The sequence below is a fragment of the Phlebotomus argentipes genome, unplaced genomic scaffold (assembly GCF_947086385.1).
Source record: "Phlebotomus argentipes unplaced genomic scaffold, Phlebotomus argentipes genome assembly scaffold_4, whole genome shotgun sequence".
NCBI lineage: Eukaryota > Metazoa > Arthropoda > Insecta > Diptera > Psychodidae > Phlebotomus > Phlebotomus argentipes.
This window is the reverse complement of record NW_026776174.1, coordinates 251,704-266,742: the sequence shown is the minus strand read 5'-3', so window position 1 is coordinate 266,742 and position 15,039 is coordinate 251,704. Positions and strand designations below refer to the sequence as shown.

Below are 15,039 nucleotides of genomic sequence, written 5' to 3'. Positions count from 1 at the left end.
TAAAAAAATCCATTTTTCATATTAAACATGATTTTCTTTTCAGAGTTTTCAAGGGAAAAAATTCAAAAATATGATAAATAATCGAATTATTCAAATTCTAAGAATTTTTTAGGAAAATTCTGAAAATCTAAAATTTATATGTTTATCAAAGAGACTATTTTATGTGAATAAATGTAATTTAAGACAATTTTCTTAATAAAAAATGTCCGGCGTAAGCGATGAATAATCGATTTTTCATAAGTTAAGTCATTTGGATAAAGAGGATTTCTAAATAAACAGCTTTTCAAAAATACACAAGACGTAAAAAATAAATGATGAAATGCGGTGAATGATTAGCCCTTCGCGATGTGCGAAGAACAGTGAAGCGAAACTCCCTTCAAATTAACACATACAAAACCTCTTTCGCGCCGACGACGTAACAATGTATCTTCGGGTCACATTCGTTGATTTTATAAAGTTCTTTCAATTCAACATCCCAACTCGCTGGCATTGCTTATCGATTGACACTGCAAAAAACACTTCGCGGCGGGCCAAAAGGCTGACAAAGTGTTATCTTTGCCTTCCCCAACGGAGCCCCACGAGAAGGCCGCATGGCGCTGAGGAAGAGAGCAAGCCAAGAGCACTTGACAGTGTACAGAGCGTCTTTACATGTTTTCGTGCGGCTCTACAGTGTCTGATGGTAAAGTTGAAAAGTTTCTTTGGCTGTTTTGGTGCTTCGCTCATGCTCGGTCCGCCGTCGTGCGCCAACGATTCGCCTCGGCAGCGTCAGTTGTGCCAAAGTCTTCTGCCGAGTGTGTTGCAGTGGCACACAGTGTTTTGTTGTGGGAAAAAAGATTGTTGTTGTTCAATATTTGATGCGCCAATTACATGTGAATTACACAATTCTACTGAGTCTCTTTGCGTAATCGCACGCCGGCATCTGTTGTATCAACAATCTCGCGAGTGAAATTGCGTGTTGGTTGAATTGCCAATGTGATAAAAGTCGCAGAGAGGAACAAATTGATTTTCTGCCACTCTCCGCACTTTGTTGACTCAACACGTTTTGTTCTCATCATCATCACTCGACGACGGTGCGTTTTCTCAGTGCCGGAAAGATGGTCGAGTCGACAGAATACAGCGCAAAGAAGTATCCCATAATAAATCTGTATGAAGAATGGGAACTCTCGCCGAACATCATAAAGACTCTCATCACCTGTGGCATCACAAATAAGGCCATCCTGCGTCAAATGCACCAGCACGACATTAATGAGATCTTCTCAAAGAGGAGTCAAATTGGGGATAAAATATTTTTCAGACACAAATTGCAGAATTGGCGCGAAGAGATCAAGGTAACATTCTTCTCTTTCTCATTTCTTTCTTCTTCTTTTTTTTGTACTTTAGCCCCCAAAAACACATCTCTCAACTCATGCTATGCTTGACTTGATGGAAAATCTCATAAAAGAAATTAAGACGGAGTTTTCCAACTCTCAAGACCCAATCTCAGGCCATCTAATGAATGTTTATCGAGAGGCCAAATCTCATTTTGTGTCGTCTCTCCTCTTCAGCTGCCATCGCTGGTGTGTTGTGACACGATAAGAGTGAAAACATTAGATATCGAGGATGACCTCTCCATATCGCCCATGTCATCGAGATCTTCATCCCCAGAAGCGAGTTCATCGCTCCTGAAAACAGTCGCGATGCCTCTTCTCACGCCAATCATTTCCAAGTCCAATCAACCCATTCAGCTCCACAATATCAGTCCACCATCTCCACATGTGATGCAAACCTCCTCGGCCAGCATCAAAGCCAAGTTTCCGCCCATGATTCCACTCAACACCAAATCCACATACCGCCAAATGCCCACAACGCCAAATCTGGACTTTTCCGAGATTTCGCGCAACTTCGAGGACAACTTTGACCTGGAAGCAGAACTGAGGAAATCCTTCCAAGGACAGAAGATCCTCGAGAACTATCGCAAGTACAATATTCTCGGGAAATCTGATCAAAACAATCTCACTAGAGTTGTTGCAAACTATCATTTGATGACCAAAATGCCACTCTCGGCGCAAATTTACATGTTCTACGCAACGAAAATTCAGGAACTCTTCCCAACGGAGAGCAAAGTAAGCGAGTCACTGAAATATCCTTGAATTATTACTTAAAAAACACATCCTTGCGCTTCTAGGAAACCTACTATCTCCCAGCCAATTACAAGATGCGAAGAGCACCGCGGGGAAAACTGTATGATCGCTTTTGCAACATGAAGCGTCAAACGCGCGCTGATGAGGAATCAATTGTCCAAAACATAAGAACCTACGGAAGCTACCAAATGCAGACGCCGATCTATGAGAACATGACTCCGAGTATCATGAGATTTCAGTTGGAACACTCAGAAGGTACTTAAAGTCACATTTTTGTGTTTATTTACCACATTATTGTTAAATCTGTTTGCAGAGGAATATATCGCGATTAAAGAGTTGCTGTTCAATATCAATGAACCGTGGGAGGATATTGTGAGTGAGTGGAAGAAATCTTCGCCTTATCGTCTCAATGAAATCCGCAATGATGCAGATTCGTCAAAGTCAATTGAGAAATGGCCGAGATATCGCGATCCTCAAGGTTTTGAGCTTGTAAGGAAGATTTTCATGCACTTTCATGGCCTGTAAATAATCTCCTTTTACACACTCTTGCAGATTGATGTGGACTTTGCTGTTATGTATCCAGACAAGTCAGTGGATTTACTTATCAATTACGATACATTCTGTGAGAAAATCCAGCCCATTTACAGATCAGAAGTCAAAGACAAATGGAGTTCTAAGCATTTGGAATTACTAGACAATTTCGATGTCAACAAAGGTACTAAATGTGATGAGATTTCCTTAAATTTCTGCTTACAATGCTTTAATCTTTCAGACACAAAGGATTGCATTACTGCTCTTCTCATCCACGCTGTTATGCATCCTCCTGTGCTGCCAGGACGCATTAAGATCTCCATCACAGACGCTCAGAGAGATCTTGTGCTTGTCATCGATGATATTATGAATTTGGACAATGAGAGAGAGAAGTGGGATCCATCAGAGCCGAAAATAATTGCCGTGGGCGATTCATTTGAGAATCTCCTTGAATTCTACGTGGATTACGATGGAATCTTGTATCAATTGCCGACCTTTATCAAGTGCCTCGACACTGTTATAAAGCTCTGCTTTGTCTTCAACATCAACTACCCAATCAGAAACAAGTACATTTGGACATTCTTTCAGCAATACTTCTTCAAAATCGAATCACCAGATTGTCATCCGAAAATTGCAAATCTCATGGGAAAAATGAACAGTTAATTTCATATCTTTTTCAATTTATATGCCATAAAATAAAGGACGAAGTATCAACCAAGTGTTAACATTCTTTGTTCAAATTGTCGAGGACTTGGTGACAGATTCAAGAAAAATCTTCTTTTGGTGTTTTTCGTCTAAAAATAAATATTCATCAAAAAGGCGAGAATGGACGTGACAAAGTGTGATTCATTTGCACACAGAGGAGAGCCTTTTAATGATTAAATCGAGCTGTTTGGTGCCTTTTTTCTCCCTCCCTCTTAAATTTATACACACTGCGGGGTTAATTTCCATTCTGGACGCCGTGACAAAGAGCATTCACTGGAGGGCTGTTCCGGAGGGAGGTGCCACGCCGACACTCCGGTGGATTCCTCCTCTTCTTATCCCGCCACGCGACGCATTTTCTGCTCCAGAGAGAGAGAGAGTGGAAAAAAAGCAGCAGAACAAGTAAGAGTGTAATATACGAAAAAAAGCGTCTGAAAAAAGGCTCTCATCAAGATGTGAATGACACTTTTGTTAATGATTTTTATCAGCTTCTCTTTGTAAATTTTTGTTTATCAATCGCACGCAGGAAAATTAATTTAACAACTTCGACGCACGAAAGTCAATAGATTTTAACACACGCAAATTTATTTGTCACTGAAGGACATTATTTATAAAGAATTTCATCCATAAATTCAGAAGAGAATTTACTGCAAAATTTAAATTGCAAATTTTCTTGGAAGAAAGCAAATGAACAATTTCTGCGTTAATTAGAGAATGAGAGAAGAAAATACGTTAATTTGCTCATGCTCAAGAGCAATCCTGTGAATTTCCACTGTTTCTTCATGCGGGGCTATTGTGGAAAATTGTCAAATTGAAGACTTGCTGTGGCGAAAGCCCCTGTAGACACAGAGTTCAAGGGGTCAAATGATAATGAAATAATTGAGAGGAAATCAAATTAATTTGTCTGATTATTCTGAGAGGCTGAGGCTTCTTTGGTGCGTGACTCATTTGTCAATTGACATCATCACGATGAAAGCATGAAAAGCCCCTAAGGGAGTGACATGTGAGACGGTCAAAAAGCTCAATTGTCATATGGATGAGAGAATTAACAATAACATCGCTCTATTGATTCATTAAGGAAACATTACACACTATGAACAGAGATGTGTTGATTTCCTGACATTTTATCATTCACATTCGATAGGGCAATCAAATTGCTTTGCATTCATTTCTGTGATCTCCGCAATAATCTGTCCTCTCACAGTCGAGGTTGAGGGCCAGTGTCAAGGACTAATTACAGCAAACCTGTGGACAAGGGACGAAAGCAACGCATGAAATTCGGCCCCCTTTGCACGAGTAACAACGTACAAGGAGAATTGGCAATAAATGCTGCCAAAGGACTAATTTCCTGTCACATGAATCAGCAACATTTATGGTCCTACGGATCATAAATCTTCGGCCGATCCTTGAGTGAAAACCCCCCCACGCACAGGCCAATTCACAAAGTGATCCATCGAAATATGATTAGGTGGAAAGAAATTATGAATTAGGCCGTGTAATTCCGATGTGTAATTGAATTGTCCGCTCCCAATGAACCGCTGACCCAGTGAATGGCTGCTGATGGGACAACTTTCAATGGGCTTTAAGGGCAGAAAAATTGAGAGAAAGAGGATGAAAAGAGCGTCACTGGATGACGCAAATTAACGAGGGTGAATCAATCACAGTGTAATGGTCAAGTGGCGACAGAATGGGCGGTCGGACTTTTCCGGATTCGCCCCTGGCATCCCTCTCGCCAGACTACTCAAGTGGCTTCGAAAGCACCCAAGAATATCCCATTTGCACGATATTTCAATTTGTAATTTCCGACTTTTTGTGTCAATGACGCTTCATTGTGTGCTCCTTAAAAGGATATTATGAAAGCGCTTCAAGAGAGAGAGAGAGAGAGAGAGAGAGAGAGAGAAAGAATAGCTTAATGTGACCTACATCATACGATACAGTGAGTAATTATTATATATTGTTTGTGCTGATTTTATTTGTGTGACTCTGAAAAACAGAATTATACAACAAATGTCCAAATTTCAAGTATAGAAAATGTAAGCAACAGGTAAAGTCAATAACAAAACCTCATGCGCTCCCTTATCTGCTAAACTTCTATTTATATTTCCACCCCGGGATTGAAAATGTAATGAAAAATCCCTGCCCACAAGTAAATATTGACTTTTCTGCTATTGAATTTGGGGGAGAAATTTTCGGAAAAGTTTTGATTTAAATAGTTTAGGAAGAAATTTAATCAGTTTCGCTTCTCCTGACAGTATCAAAACCATTGCTCCTTGTGCGAAAGGGCGGTATGAATGTCTGAGATGAAGAAGAAAAGTGAAAGGCTCTGAGGTCACTTTCATATATTGGCAAAATTGAATTTTGTGTCTTGAGAACAAATAGAAAATTGTGTTTTGAAAGTCTCTCCTAACATGAATAAGAGTTTCCTGAGTGAAAAAGTGACAAGACCTTCAATGGGATTGACACATTTTATCTCCTCCTCGGATCCATTCATTCGGCAGTTTCATTGAAAACCATTGAATAACTGGGTCTCTTGTGGATATATTCTAAATCTGACACTTTCGCTTGAGGAAATTTACATTAATGATAGGTTTATGGGGCGGTAGCAAGTGATATTGATATCATTGGGTTCTTCGGGGCTCTTGGGCAAAAAGACGAAAATTGAGAAGGGCGACAACGAGAGTTACAATCAGTATGGCCATAGTGCCAATTAACTCTGCCCCTTTTGCCATTTTGCACCCACACCATAAGACGAAAAAGTCTCTCCTTATACAAGAGAGTTGCCTGGTTGTCTGATTATCAAGTTCGGGCATAAGGAAGATTGGGTGTTTGACCCTAATTTTCACTCATTCGCACAGAAAATCACTCCTTCAACACCCACGAAAAGAAGCGCCAGACTCATCAGTTAGTGAGGCGTTAAGAGAATCAATGAGTTCTCTCCCTTTTCATTTCCCACCCCCCCAAGATTATTTATATATAAATACACTTGACTTTCACTTTCAATTCTCTCTCCTTTCATTTCCTCTTCAATTCCTAGCCTCTGTGTGACATTGATAGAGCTCATATTGATTAACTTTCCTCGCGTGTACACTCAAACAACTCACCCACTGGGATGCTGTACATTTTAATCAAACTTCCCCTCAACTATTTAAAATAAATTGAAATTCCGCATCGCGTCAGATCTACACCAGTGTGGCAGCGAATGAAAAAGGGCCCATTTTATTTATTTAGGAATTAATTTCATGGATTACACCCAATTCAATTCATCATTGTGATTTCAGTGGAGGAAATGTTGTCTCCGCCAACACTCCGACCACTCTCAAGACACACCATCACTTCAGGTTTGTGTTCTTCTGCAAAGTTCATGTCTTAAGCACTCATCTTGAGACTCTGCGGAAATTGATATTAATTGTTCAGGGCATTTGCTCTCCTCTCCACAGCAAAACACATGTCACTCAATTAAACGAACAATACCTTTAATGATAAGCGGTCAATCGCCTTTAGTTGCGGAAAATGAGAAAAATCTATTCAGTGTGGAATGCTTTTGGGCACCCAAAATTAATATTTGGTTGTGATATGTTGATATAATATCTAATAAATTGACAGTAAATTTAATCAGTGAGTCTATGAACACATATTAAAAGCATTTAAATTCAATTTTGGACACGTTTCACGCCCAAATAACTCTGCACAAATTATTAGTATTAACCACATAGTGCATAAATGTATTTTAATTTCTCTACTCAACACAAAATCTCATGGTACAAAAGAGCACAAAAAGGCGTCACTGTCCTGGATAGAGTTCAAAGGAAGGTCAATATCGTTATAGCCAAAATCTGAAATTCCCTTGAGTGATTTCCACAAGGCATCCCTGCGGGTGTTGTAAATCAAATTTACATGATTGAATTCAAAGGCTAGACTGTCATTCAATTCCTGGCTGTATTTGACTACGCACTTCCGAGAGATATTTAGGCTCTCTCTCTTCTGCTATCGCGCCTCGTTTCCACTAATCTCGCAAAGCCTAGAGCACTCTCAGTCGATATTCTAGAATACCATGTGAGTGACTCTTGAATTCTTTTTATTTCTATCACGTTCCTCAGCACTTCCGTGAGTCCTCTTGAGAGTTTTCCGAACTCTGGCACTTTTTCCACACCCACAGTCGGTATTTCACACTAGAATTCCCAATATTATTTATTTAATCAAATTGATACGAAAGCCATGTCTAAGAATGTCTTTCGTACATTTCCGCCTCACAGCACTTATGCTAAATTTTTCTCACCCAGTGACAGAGTGCGAGAACAAGACGCCCAACTAGTTTCACATAATTGAATTTCCCACACGCAAATTTCCCCGTCGTGCACAAACCATCGATACCCATCAAAAAGTGTCAGGGAATGATAAATTGCGTCAATTTACGAGAATATTACCCAAAAACACCCTCGGGTTTCATTCTGATGTTTTTTTTCACTTCAACATGTTGCACATCAAACAAACAACCTCAGGTCATGAAGCTGCACATGAAATAAATACACCGGATAAGCTGAAATGTTAGCCAATGTTTTATATGTCACAGTAATTAACGCTATTAACAATTAACAGAGACTATAAATAAATTAACTTATTGCCCTCAAAGCATTGTCAGTTTATTTACTTTAAATGTCCGTTTAACACTCAAATACTGGATGGAAAATTCCTCAACGTGAATCTCTTAAGTATTAAAATACTTGGGAAAATTTTACAGCATTTTAAACAAGTGCAATATTCGTAATCACCAATTTTACACAACATTTTTTTCCATCCCACTTGCTGCTGTCTTAGGCAAATTCAATGAGAATTAATGAAAATTTATGGTTTTCGAAGGGGAGCGCATGGCAAAAATGCTGCCTCGAGTCTTGCACATAACTTTCCTCATGGATACCCTCACCATTAATTGTAATGTTCAATTTACACCAAATTTTTTTCAGGCGCCTATTTCTGCACAAAAGAAAAGGTCCAAAAGGGCGGCGCTGCGATTTAATCGGGAAAGCTTAAAATATGTAAATCGACGTGATTAGTGAATCTAATGGGAAATAAACTCAGCATGATGCTAAGAGCATCATTTTTCTCTTCCGCCAATTTTTTTTTTCTTTTCGTTCCTCTGCCAAAGCAAACACGCTGTTGGGGCCTGAGTTTTCATCAAATAAATTGCAATATTGAAGATTTTGGTTCTTCCTTCAATTACTTGACTTTTTCCCATTCATGGCACAGACGGAGGTCGCATGAGGAGCTTAAAGCTCCGACGAGAATGTGTTTAAAAGTCATTTAAAATTGTTCTTTCACATCTTAATAAACAAATTTCCCTCTGAAAAAATGTGGAAATTACAAAGAATATCCTATCACGACAGTATTTTATACATTTCCCATGAGAGACAAATGTTTCAGTAGCTAAAAAGTCATAATAAATCATGCCAAATTGCTTCCTACAGCGAAATTACACAAATATTACATTATCCGGGAGAGAGAGACAAAGAAAAGGAATTTTTTCCTCTTCCAGACTTCTACGCATGACTTCATATCTCACTCAATATCTCCACAACAAGGATAACTTTTATTTATCGAGATATCGAGATGTTTTAAATACTTCGGCAATTAAGAGAGAGAAATCAATAATAATTTATCTCATTGATCTCATGCAGATTAGTTGAATTTAATGAAAATTCTGATAGGAATTATTAGCATATTTGCAGTGATGCGTAAATATTTTCATACGTTCACCAGAAATAATAAAGCACGAAAGCAATTAAATAATTGAATCCACAAAGCTTGTCAAAACAATTCAATAAATGAGCTAATTAAATGAGAATTTAAGCTTCAGCAAATTAAATGTAGGAAAATTAGTTATAAACAATTAATGTAAACGTTCTGCAGTTGTAGTTAAGATAACTTTCACTCTTGAAATTTTACCCCAAGAGATTCCCTGAGAAAATCATCTGACGGAACTATTTGACGAGGAAAACTTTCAGGGAAACTTAAGCTATGATGATTTTCTCAAGTTTCCTTTGCCAAAAAGAACTTTGCACAGTAAATTTTCTCAGAAGTTTCCGTGAAACACAGAGATTATTATTGAACAAGAGAGAAGAATTTGGTGGCAAGTCTGTTGAACAGAGAGAAAAAAAAGTTAAATGAATTATTTTTGGGATGAAATAAGATGTTTTCACATTGCTTTTATCTTTCAGTCACCTTGAGTGTGTGTCTGGAAGGCGTCGCCAAGGAGCGATTTATGCCAAATAAATTATTCAGCAGAATATCTGATCAATTCGTCCGCCAAAATTTAGACGCCTGGCTGTTTTCTTTTTCAATGAGGCCAATTTCCATCAAAGTGATCCTAATCAAGAAGTACGGAGATTCCAACAGGGAAGTTTAATGGGAATTCTGTTCATCTAAATGAATAATTGAAGGCATCTGGGCGTGAAAATCCGATTCCCGACCATCCTTTCACCTCTAACATGCTGCTGATGGAGATGAGGAAGAATGTCTGAGAATGGGCGAAAGTGACAGTAAGCATGCACAAGTGTACCGGATGATGTTATCACAAATGCCTCTGACATCCGAACAAGAGTTTAATTTACTGGTTAGCAGCATCATTCGCCACCACGTGGAGCGCTTATGCAATGTATAGTTCCATCCGTTTTCCACCAACAATTTCCCCACAATTTTCACGCGTTTCATCCCCGCTGCTGCCATTGTTGGACACTTTCTGTTTGCGATGCACGAAATAATTCAATCTCATCAATTTTGTCATCAATTTACGCATGTCATCTTGCAATACATACACACACAATGTAGTAAAACAGACACCTAATTGAATAAAAACACTGTGAAAATTGAATAATTTTGAACCCTCTGTGCAATATATGTTAAACAATTCAATTGACCGCTATCGGAAGCGGAAAGGGGTAATTTTGATTTCCGCTAAACTTTCCAATAACTTTGCCTTTGGCAACGATTAATTCAAATGGAAATTTTGGCACGAAGTTGAACGGAATTGACGAAAATCACAACACGTTGAAAGCTTTCTTTACAACAGCTTTGCAGCCCTCAAGCATTTTCATAAATATTATTTGACAAAATATTTATCCATCGCCACAAATTTGACGAATTAAAATCATTAAATTGTGCCGTCTTTTGACAAATTGAGAAACGATAGAAAAGTGTTCAACAGCAAAAACGAACTCGTGAAAGTCGTGAAATTCTGTCAATTAAAACGCAATTTTAAACAGAACCAGAGTCAACAAAATCGAAATACTTTAAACTCATAGCAAAACAGCATGAGAGATTTTTCTTATTTTCAGCCGTTTGCACAGCAAATCTCCACGTTCAGCGTCATATTATTAGTTTATATAAAAGAAATTAAACGAATAATGTTATGGTATAAAGTACAAAAATAACTCAATTGAATTCTTGACTTTCAATGTTTCTCATTCATGTTTTTTTCTCTCTAACTTCCTTCACATTTCTTTTCTCTGGCATCGAATTGAATCTCATGATTTTCATATTATTTCACATTCAATAAGCATTTAGATGATTATTAAATTGAGATTCTGTGTACATTTTTTTGTGGTGTAAAATGTGTACACAAATGGTGAGAAAATTAGACAAATTCCAGTGTGAGGAAGGTCAGAAAAGCCAAATAAATTTCAGCAAAAATGCAAAGCCCTATGTTAAGTAGACATTTTGGCAAGAAATTCAATGGGCGAGAACTTTTTGTCGGCAACGAGAGACAGAAAAATGCATCGCATTGCACCAGACTTCTCCCAAAATACGAGGGACATTAATTTATGGGGGAAAAAGGCGTGACTCTGATGACAAATTTCTCTCAAAATTGGGTTACAATGGAATAAATAATATCGCATGGCTAAATATCATACAAACATAGCATATTGTGAAAAGCTCCAACGCCATCAAGCTTTGATATGCGATTTGAAAATAAATTCTCAGTTTATCTCACACTTCTTTGACAATTATTAAATTTCCTTTTCTGAAAAATCACCTTTAGTTTCGCTACTGTTGCTCACTTGTGCAGAATTTATTGGTGAGCTTTCTCCCTGTGGCGTGCAGAATAAACTCCACGAGAAATGAGACAGAATGGAGGATGTGGCAAAATCTTGAGGAGATAAATAAGCAAGATTTTCCCAGTGTGGTTGAGACACTCTCTTTCCTTCTGGCAACATTTTCCAACAAAGGAAAGCAACTCTTGGCAGTGAAAATGATATCGTGTAAGGGAAACATTCTACAGAATGTGTTAAGTAAATTGCGAAAAATTGTGTGTCGGAATGTTAGGAAAGTTTATGTTTGGAGATTAAGAATACAAACTCAAAAAGAGTGACATTATGCAAAATGTTTTCTATTAGGTGTATGCAAATTGGTGTAAAAATAAAACAATTCCTCTGATAAAAATATTGAAAATGATTTATTGTTAAAAATTGTCACTTGTGTGATAAATGATGTTGAAATTACAAAACAAATACACAAATGCAAACTCATCTTGTGATTCTAATTAAAATATTTACACTTTTTGGCGTGTTTAATTTGATTTTTAGCACAAAACATGTGCGAAGCCAGAGGTGAACGTCAAATAATATATGCAGAGTAATCCAATACGTGCAATTTTCCCAGCATTTTCATCGTCTAATTAGTATTCCAAGCTACCCAAGTACAGTACTGAGGATGAAGGGAAATGAGTGCAGACGGTGAACGTTTCTGTTTTCTCAATTTGTTTTCCAAGAAGCAAAAAGCTACATATTGTGTGGAAGACTTTAAACATTCTGCAGATCAGTGGCAGCAAGGCTTGAATTTCCTGAGTCATTCATTATAAAATGTAATGGAATGTGTCTTAAAAGAAATTGTATTTTATATATAAATGCCTGCTTTCAGCAGACAGAAATCATGGCAAAGAAGATGGATGAAAATAGTGAGTGTGAAGGGATTTCTGTAATGCATTTATCCACTGAAGCAAAAACAATTGGGAAGACGAGCAAGCAAAGAATTGACTTATTTAATTTGAGAAGCAAGCAAATACATTTATTGTGTTTCAACATCTCTTCTCCCACCAACACAACATTGGATGGAGTTGGAGGACCAAAAGAGCCAAGAAGAATCATCAAAACGAAGTCTGGAGATAATTCAAGAGATGATAGAATGTGAATTGTATAAATTATTGTATCCATCTTTATCCCATAAAAATTCTCATACTTGCATTTCTTCAGACTGTCTCAGTGTATCGTCTTGGGAGAAAGATGTGATAATAGTATATGATAAATGTCTTCATTTGTCACTTCTTTCATTGATTCTGGAGCACAACAATGGCAAAGATTCTATAGTAAATTGACAAGCAAGGGAAAAAGTTTTATGAAAACTGACATTTGAGGAATCACATTGTTGTCTTGGTTGCAATAAAATTGCATTCAATTTCGTTTTTCGTTGTGTTTTGGCTTGAAAGTTCATTTCAATTGCAGATTTACCACTGAAAATCCCCAATGTTGACATGATAATTATGCCACAAAAGTGCTTTTCAATTTCACATCAGTATTTTGGTTGATATTTAACACAATCTGACATAAACGATTACCCACAATATTGTGGTGAAAAGGCTGTAAAAAATATCCACGAACAATTCAATCAAAAATTGCATCGAATGTTGTGATAAAAAAAAGGGTTGAAGCGGAAGCATTTCGTGTGAATTTTATTGAATTGACGCATTATAATTTTATATCGCTTTAAAATAACTTTGATGGAAATTTCAGATATTTTGTATTGGAAAATAAAATCACTTCTGAAGATAAATCAATGAAATTTCGTGGATTTTACAAGGCAAACTTTCAATGAAGCGTACTGATATGAGAGCGTGATTTACAGGAGAGGAAGAAGGCTCAAATAGTGGGTGTTTAACGAGCATTTGGATAAAAATGAGCTTCATCGAAGTCCCAAGAATCACTCTCACCACCCAAGTGGGTGGCAAAAGTGTGTGAAAGTTAAATGGCTTGGTGAGCAAAATATCTAATTGTCAATAATTCACAATTCTCTCGAGGACCATTTACCAAGTGGTTGATGCTGCGCTAAGAATGGTGGAGAGGAAACCCTCTTTGTGTTGAGAAGATGTATTCCAGTTGTGGGAAATATTCTTCATGGGTGGGTGGATGTAAAAGCTACCATTCTTATCGTAATTTTCCTCTCTTCTTCCCACACTTTCTTGCCTCTTGACGCTTTTTTTTCTTCTCTCTCTTTTTTTTTTGCTACTTTTCTGGCCCCATCAGTGGAGTGTAAAATCCTCCTTTTACCCAATCCCGTAGTATCCCTTCAATTCACAACATTTTCCCGTGATTTCTCTTTCTCCTGAGGCAGCTTGTTGATTTGTATTTATGATGCTATTTTAGAGAAATACCCTCACCTCAAAGTACTCCTTCTTTTCCACCAAATTTCATCCATTTTTCTTTGAAATGCCTCTCGTCACAGTGAAACACACACCCAAAGTATGGTCCTTTTCTGTAACATTTGCAGTATTGTAGAGAAAGGAAAAACAATGGGGAAATGAAGTTCATTATAAATTTCCATACGAAATAATGAGCAGTGCAAATGCACGATAAATTAAACGTGACACATAAAGAAAACTTAGATGTCTTTGTACTTTCTTCGTTTCATAATGAGAAAAAGAAGAAGAAAAAATCTACCAAACATAAAGGAACGTTTGAATGCAATTTTATAACAAACAATATAATGAGAATTTCCATAATTGTTCATGCACGAGAAATTTCTCTGTTATCCTTACAAATTACCAATTATTACAATTTTATGCATCTGAAGAAATAGTGAAAATGTCCCTAATCTAAGAAATATCCATAATTTAGCAAGGATTTCCAGAATTTCGTAATCAAAGGTTACACAGTGACCAAGAACATTCTTTTGTTCAATCCTAAGAATTCTCTTTGTGTAAATAATTGAAAAGATAAGAAAATTACATGACGCTATCCTTGTAAAGAATTGCATCGTCTACAGAAGCAGTGTAATGAGAAAATTCTCTGAAAGGTAATAACAGGTGTACTGGAGAAAAGGTGAGAAAGGGATAACAAGAAGAAATTTCTTCAACATTACACCGTTACTCAACTCCCTGAAGCATTGCATGAGTGTTTCGAATAAATTCGCTGATTTTCTTGTACTCAACAACCCTCTCCCAAAGGGCACCAGCGAACAGTGTGAACAGGTGAAAGAGGTGTGAAGAGATAGAATGAAAAATACTCCCTCCTGAGAATATTTCACAAGTGTTTCTCTTTACACTCAATTTATAGATTATGTCAAATGCGATCCACAGTCTTCAATCACCTTCACTCACTTTCTTTACAGTGCTCTTAAGGAATTTTGCACAGGGCAATAAACACAAATTTTCCACACAAAATACCACCTTTGACACAATGATTGCGGGTGTGTCAAAGGAAATTGCGTGAAAGTGTAGAAAACATCGTAAAAGAGTGTTTTACGTGAAATTTATGCACTCTCCATTGCCAATCTTCACTCAACATAAAATGCGATTAAAAGAACTCTTTGTAGGATTTTATGCAGATGTTCTTTGAAGAAAGGACGCATTTAAATACTCTCCTAAATGCTCCCAAACATTCCATCTGTTTAATTACCAATGCATAAGCTTGCTAAAAAAAAC

At 37.3% G+C, this 15,039-nt stretch overlaps 2 protein-coding genes across 2 annotated transcripts in view; one reads left to right on the top strand and one right to left on the bottom strand.

Moving 5' to 3' along the window:
• LOC132257725 (orexin/Hypocretin receptor type 1-like) overlaps window positions 1-15,039 on the bottom strand; it is a 41,735-nt gene that overhangs the window by 6,630 nt on the left and 20,066 nt on the right. The window lies entirely within an intron of this gene.
• LOC132257597 (uncharacterized) lies at window positions 790-3,362 on the top strand. The gene is made up of 6 exons (XM_059754571.1): window positions 790-1,328; window positions 1,545-2,102; window positions 2,165-2,375; window positions 2,434-2,609; window positions 2,673-2,835; window positions 2,893-3,362. Exons 1-6 carry the CDS (start codon window positions 1,095-1,097, stop codon window positions 3,312-3,314), a joined length of 1,764 nt encoding a protein of 587 aa, XP_059610554.1. The 5' UTR covers window positions 790-1,094; the 3' UTR covers window positions 3,315-3,362.